The 7,520-nt window shown below is 37.6% G+C and overlaps 1 protein-coding gene across 21 annotated transcripts in view; it reads right to left on the bottom strand.

The window, feature by feature from the left end:
- RIMBP2 (RIMS binding protein 2) overlaps window positions 1-7,520 on the bottom strand; it is a 216,113-nt gene that overhangs the window by 26,116 nt on the left and 182,477 nt on the right. For all 21 annotated transcript variants that reach the window (XM_072415730.1, XM_072415735.1, XM_072415739.1 and 18 more), the window contains 3 exons: window positions 5,700-6,167; window positions 3,357-3,506; window positions 419-574 (listed from right to left, as the gene is read on the bottom strand). In XM_072415730.1, the coding sequence (XP_072271831.1) occupies window positions 419-574; window positions 3,357-3,506; window positions 5,700-6,167 (774 nt within the window). The remainder of the gene's footprint in view (window positions 1-418; window positions 575-3,356; window positions 3,507-5,699; window positions 6,168-7,520) is intronic.

Raw genomic sequence — 7,520 nt, 5'->3', positions numbered from 1 at the left:
AACAATAACTGTGTACTGTAGTCTTCTTCATGGGTAAATAAGGCATCCCCCTGAAAATAAGCCCTAGAGCATATTTTGGCCTTCAAAAAAAAATAAGACAGTGTCTTATCATCGGGGAAACAGGGTATGTATTTCAAAGGCATATATTTTTCAAAATACCTATTATGAGATTTGAAATACAAACTTTCATACTAAAGTGTTTTTGTAAAATAAGTTTTGGTTAATCTTAATTCCTAAAACCGGAACCAGAAGCTTTCTGAATCCTTAGGGGTAACACATACTGTAAGTGGAGGTGCTGTGAACTAAATTTGTAACAAATCTTGACTAATCAGCTCATTAATACTTTGGCTAACCCTAGCTATTCAAACTGGGTTCTATGAACACAAAGCATAGCTGGCCTTAGATGCCATTCTCTTACCTTAAGGGTGTTATGAGAAGTGACACTTCGTCTCCTGCCTCCGTCTTCAAGCTGCATTTCTGAGTATAGCTCCTCTTCATCTTCTTCCAAGATGTCAGATAAATCCGATCCTCTGCTACTTTCAGTTTGGTAATCATCACCAGGACAATATTGTGGCTAATCACATAATAAAAACAAAAGTGCATGCCAGTCAATTCTCAAAGTGAGAGAAATGCAAAGACAATCAAAAAGTTCAAAACCAGTCAAATTTATTGACCAGGAATAACACCATTATTATTTTAACCAAGGAAAAGAAATATGGTTGAACAGTCATGTGGAAAAGAACCTTCACGAATATTCATTATTAGAATGTACATAAGAATCAAGAGTGGATTATAAAATTAAAAAATAAAAACAAGCCCTCTTGTATGAAGCCCTTATATGAACAATAACTTGCTAGGTTACTTGAAGGTTTTTGTAATGTAATTGCCATATTATTACTCACTATGGCATGTGCCACTCGAGCTCTTTAAAATGAAGGCCCTCAGGTTGCAATTATGAAAAGGTAATCTAAATGACATCTAATCGTTATCTGTCACATCAATCCGTTTCCAAGTAAATAGGTTACTGTAATCTTCATTAGGATTCCAACCATACAGAAAATGGGGGAATCAGGTTCACATAACATATACAATATAACATTTCCCTATAGGTGCAGATGGTTCTTAATATTCTCTTGCTTGAAATATATCTTGACTGATTGACTGATCCAAACATAAAATTCTGACAAATGTTACATATTACTAATTGAATTACACATTTATTAGTGTAATAATTTTCCACCAATTAAATTGTATCATTTTCACTGTTGCTTTATGCTTGATAAATGTTTTAACAGACAGATGAAAGGGTGCAGCTGTTTTACTCATTACAGCTCAATTAACTGTCTATCTGTGGCCCAAATATTAATTGTGCAGCACAATTTCATGTAAAATGCCTATCTAGTATTTCATTATTAGCAGCATAACCAAATAAAATAGTGTGAGAATTCCCAATCTATCTCTCTTTTGAATTATGGAAAAGCTGCGTTTTTTTTTTTTTTATTGGGACAAGTTCCCACAGGTATCCCCACTGTCCCAAATAATTTTAGTGCAACATTATTTCAGTTGCTGTGCAATTGCATAAAAAAGTTCACAGCTATAGACTTTGACTGATGCAAATCCAATAAATTGGCAGTATTATTGAATTTCTTTATTAAAGTAAACAAAAATTTGCTATTGTAAAATCAACTAAATTCAAGTAGAATTTACCATATATCAGTTTTTTTGTGTACCTGTTTATGTCCAACATGATTTGTATTGAGATTATTTAAAGGTAGTAAATAGTGCCATAACCACTGGAGGTAAAAGACATTGACTGAAAAGTAGAGAGAAAACAGACAAGCAAAAAACGTTTGCAGATCTGAGTAGATCTCACTATTTCCACAGAAGAAGCAGCCTAAGATGATCTCCCACGGAAGAAGGGGAACCAACAGACCCCCTTAAGCCCTAGCTAGTCCTCCTCCTGTTTCAGAACGTGTTTGCTGAAGAAGGCTGATGTCTTGTCAAAGTTACCGTGCTTCTGTCACCACCACATATATCTTGGATATAAGCATTAATAATAAATATCAGACCCCAATACCTAGCAATCTCATTGTTGCCATGTTACATCCTTGGTGTCAACAGGAGTTTCTTGCTGCCTCATCAATATCTGCATAAGTAGGGACGGAAAAGTCCTGAGAGAAACAGTATACTGCAGAAAACCTGCATTAACCAAGCAAAACTAAGCTTTATTTGCTGTCAGGTCTCCTCATTCTGCTCAAGCCCTAGGTCTATTTCCCACTGATGAATGTAAGAAGAACGTGGGAATACTGGAGAGGAAAACAAGAGGAAAACAAGAGGGCGATGAGACCACAAGCATGGTGTTCAGGGTCACAAATCATCTCTTACATGGACATTGTATTGGGGGAAAGAAGGAATTTACAAAGACAGAGAATATTATTTTACATTTTAAGTAGTAGAACAGTTCAATCACCAGCAATTGATTTGGTTTGTCCCTAAGGCAGGGAAAAGGGTGCACTCCTGTTTCATTTTGAGTTATGAAAGTCAGATGAGGCCCTTCTGAGTCTATAGAGAGAAGGATGCTGGAGAATGCCTTGGGGAAACATAGGATTTGAGAGAAAAGAAAAAGGGGTATGTGGAAATATGACCACTCAAAAGTTTGATCTTGTCCAAGATTTTCAGGAAGTGACACAATGTGGAAAGTGTCAACTTGCATCTATCTTTAGAAAGAAAATTGTCCATCTGGGGGTATGAAATGTCAGAGGCCTCTATGAACACCTTAAAGGGGGAATTTTGCTTTGGTATGATGTTTGGTGGGATAACTAAGCCGTGAAGCATAACTTTATTTTATAGGATGAGGGACTACAAGCAGTGTAAAAGGTATTAGGTTCAGACAAGTAAGCTGGGGGCTCTTATAATTCCAAACGAACAGCATAACTCATTTTTTAATGAGTAAAGTGTTGAAAATATTTATACAGTAAAAGTTAATGTACAGAGGTTGTTTTAGGGGCCACTATTCTACCGAGCCAAAAACGATGTTAATTAGTACAAATCGACCCTGAGATTAGTGAGCATGGGTGGATAATTAACCATGTAAAGTGAATCATAAGAGTTATATGAGTTAGTGAGGTGGATAATGAGGTATGGCGTAATGAGATAATGAGGAATTGTTTCTTCCAAAGCACTTAAACAAATATTTGTGCTTGTTTCAAAATATTACTAAGTCTAGAGCACTCCAGTGTTCGACTCATACACTTCAAATACACTAAAAGATTTCTGTTAATAAGTAAAAATCTGCTGTAGTTTTGTACCATGTGTGGCAGAGAAGGGGATATGTGATGTTCATGGTTTATACTCACCTGTTTACCAAGCTCTGAACCTTTTAGGAATTCATCAACAGAAGCTCCTTTTCTTTTAATGTGTGGAGAGTCATAACCATCCTCTTCTTCATCTGAGTTAGCATAATGTATTGCATTGCTTCGTTCACTGAACAGGTTCCTCTTCTCATTCTGATTTGTGCAAAAACACTCAAGTGAGATCAACATTTATATCAAGTGCTTAGTCAACCCCTACTTCCTGCATAAATGTTTTAGAGGAAATATAACTTAAAGTTTAGCCCTTGGAAGGTCAACATCCTTGATAGAGCATATCACACAAAACCTAAATAAAAAAGTAAAGGAAACCTGTGCTGAGAGCAATACAGAAGCTCCCATTAATACATTTGTTATAAAAATTGTATTTCTCTAGCTGTCTCTGGTCATCAAGTATGCAACAAATGAAGTCAGAAGGATGTCAGAACACATGATCTGTTTTTTTTTCTAGGTCAGTCACTCATAAACTGCTGAAATCATTAGATCAGTATAACTGCCCAGGAACTACTATCTTCAAAAGGAGAAGTTACCCATTACATGTAGCAATGTATGCACCAATCTGTGAGTTTGTGTTCAGTTAAGCAGATTGATTTGTGGTGGATGTCCATAGACAATATTTTACAGCTATATGTGCTTTGGGCGTGGCATTGATAGATCTCTCCATCATGTCCAGCATCGCCCCTGGGGAGAATTGGGCTATGGAACAAGGAAGCATTGACTTGCTTAGACTGGTAACTGAAGTTAATGACAGCTGCTGGGTGTTTTTTCTATCTGCTTCATGTTTAGAACTTAAAGAGTTGTGACAAATATCATTGAAAAGAATGTGCCCCTACCATACACTTTAAGTTACACTATGTTGCACTATGCACATTGTGAGTCCTATTTATAAAGTTTGGGCTATGGTATGCAAGTAGACAAGCTCCATGGAGATCTTTCTACTGAGACGAAAACGCACACAAATCTCTTTCTGCTCACTTAAGATAAAAAAAAAAACATTGGGCTCTCGTGTAAGAATAGGCATGGGTGTGTGAAGGTGCAGGGCAGAGTCCTACATGCACAAATGCTGATGCACACAGGAGCATATAAGGTCACTAGATGTTCTGCCATTGACCAGTTTGTTATTGTGATCCTCTAACCTCCATCCCTGTTCTTTAGACCCTGTGATTTGTATTGCTACTTCTGTAAGTACCTGTGACCCAGGATCCTGTTTTGACTCCCTCACCCATGTCCATTCTTTAACTCATTCTTAGATCCCTGCCTAACTGTTTACCTTCTTCCTGGCTCTTGACCCTGAGCTTGAAAGGCACATTCTATCTAGCTTTTGACCTCTGGCTTGGCTTCCAAACACTCTCTGGATATTTGACCTCTTGAGTGAGGAATGACTTCCCAGTATTTACCCAACAAATGGTTCATGCTGGTCTTGCTGGTCCTGCCTGGTTTAAGATTGTGGACCAGAACATGGTTTCTGTAAGTTCAACAACCTCATCAACTCAATATACACAGTGTGCAAGAAGCATTGTGAGAGTTGGTAAATGCCAGTTCCAGACTCCCAAAACTTGTGCAATGCAGAGTATGTTTATAAAGCACAGTGTTGTGTTTCATAAATCTTTTTTTATTATCTTTTCTTTAATAGGTGAGCCTCTTGGCTCACTTTCCTGCACTGCATAATTAATCCAGGTAAGCATCTGAAGCCAAATAGGCAATGATAGCCAATGTGTTTCTTTCAGTACAGGTTTCCCTGTACTCAAATTTACCTTTACATTACCACAATTTTTATCCATGTAAACCTGGTTGGGTATGGTCACTTTAAAATGCTCATCTATAGTTTTGAGGCCAATAATTAAACCAGGGTAGCTACTTATCTTACTTATCTACATGAAGCTTCTGTACAACAGATATTTTTTATGTCTACAATTGTTGATACCACTGCTCATTACAAGGCTTGTTGTCACTGAACATATTAAACATTATAAATTCACATTTCATGGGGACTAAATTGTATATTCAGAAAAAAATATGAATACTACTGGAATTGAATATGTATTCTGGTATCGTCTATAGTCTTTTGGCAATTTAAAATTACTGTACTATAGTTGTGGCACATTCTACATGTATAAAAAAAATGACCATTCTGCAAATAGGAAAATGGAGGATGGGGAAGGGATTTTTTGGCATAGATGTCCAGAAAATTGATCACATACCCATGAACCATTCTTATAGCGGTTAATTTGTTAATTTAGCCATTTAGCTGGAATTACTATTAGAATTACACTCTAACTTTGAAAATCAAAACATCTTTGAAATACATATATCAATGTATGCATACATTACCCTGTTGCTCTCTGCAACTCTTTGTGCAGCTTCTCTTGCCATTGCTTTGGCCATTGTATTTGATATGGGTGCACCTTGTGGTTGTGGTAAAATTCTTTGTGGCGAAGGTGACCTTCTACCATGACCTGAACTGTGAAAATTTGATGTTGGAGGTTCCAGGGTAGGTCCATACACTGTGGTTACTGGATGGTGGTGTTCCCAAGATCCATCTAATCTCTGGTGAGGATACATATCTTCATCTTTGGTATCTGGTCCACTTGATAATGGCTTGCATGTGGGCATAGTCCCTGTGTGTTGTTGAAGTGTTGGAGGCACCAGTAAAGCAGGTGGAATATGGGCAATTTGGGAGTCTTCAGATTCACCTTGTGCTGACAAGGTTCTCACTGTAACTTCCTTGGCATCTAGGTTAAGAATTTTTAGGAGATCCACTACAATGTTCTCTGCAGCAGGGAACACCACTTCTGCCACCTGCATACACATACAAGAACAAAAATGAACTTGTAAAAAAAAATGATTATGACTACTTACAATTGGATTCAATATCACTCTTTTCCCATGGTTTGTGGGTAGACCTATGTACAAGTAATCTCATAATAACTGAAATACATTTTATTTAAATAAATAAATGAAAACATTTAAATCAGTCTGTTTTCTTTTCCCCCCTCTTTTCAGGGTAAAGTATTTTATACTTAGAATTGGTTATAATGACTCATTTGCACCGAAATAATTCTTTGTGCATTATTGTTGGCCACCAGTAGATGGAGTTATATTCACATATAGTGTGTAAATCACTCTAATAATGCCTTTAAGCAAAAGTTTGGTATACACTTTACACGAGGACCCAGCACCAACCAGTGGTGTGACCAGAATATAAATCAAGACTTTTTTTTCAAATGGTATTTTTAGGTAAACAAAAACATTTTTGGTTAATACAGATGTGCCCAATCTATGGCCCGCGGGTTGCAGTCAGTCCTGTCAGATCCGGCCCTCTCCTCATTCTCTTTCTGCTTTCCCTGCTTATTGTCTTGCAGGGAATGGGGCGCCCTCTACACATAACAAGTTGCCAGATACGGGGTCACAAGCATAAAATCCTAACAACAATCAGGGATATTCTTACAATAACGGGGGCTATTTCAAGACCAGGGGGCTATTCTCGTAGCAATGAACATTAGGGTACTGCCAATTGTCTCTGCGCTGTGGTGCACAGACAATTGGCACAAAACTTCAAGGCATTCAGGTTGGCGGTAAGGTTGCGGTGTGGTTACCCCTTCCTCAAGACATGGAACCCTGGCTCAGGTTATACCCATGATATCATGCCTACCCGGTACACATAGCTATCCCCCTTACGCTCTATGAATCCCATATAACTGTAAGTGCAGGACTCTTGTGGCTGACTCCCCCTAAAATGTAATCACTATGGCACCATTACAAGGTCTCAAAAAGCATAACTGTTATACTGTGCTATCTTGTCACACATAGCTGGCCAATTCCCCAATATCTCTTTAACAGTAGAGGAAGGGAGATGTAGGGCCCTGAAGATGATCCAAAAAGTATCCATTGCAGAGATTCTTGATTTGTCATTACATTTTTTTGGTGTATGTACATTACGGTAACTAGAAACATTTCAGTTTAATTTGATTTTAAATTAAAACTATTTTAGTCTAGTTTGAAACATACATCCTAATGTTTATTTGCATTGTGGCCCGCAAGTTTTATCCCAATCTCAACATTGGCCCCCAGATGAAAAAATGTTGGGCACCACTGCTCTAGTATACCCAGTACTACTTATAGGGACTGATAAAATGTGGACAATGCATGTAT

Source organism: Pyxicephalus adspersus, chromosome 6, assembly GCF_032062135.1.
Source record: "Pyxicephalus adspersus chromosome 6, UCB_Pads_2.0, whole genome shotgun sequence".
Lineage (NCBI taxonomy): Eukaryota > Metazoa > Chordata > Amphibia > Anura > Pyxicephalidae > Pyxicephalus > Pyxicephalus adspersus.
This window is presented reverse-complemented; position numbering and strand designations above follow the sequence as displayed.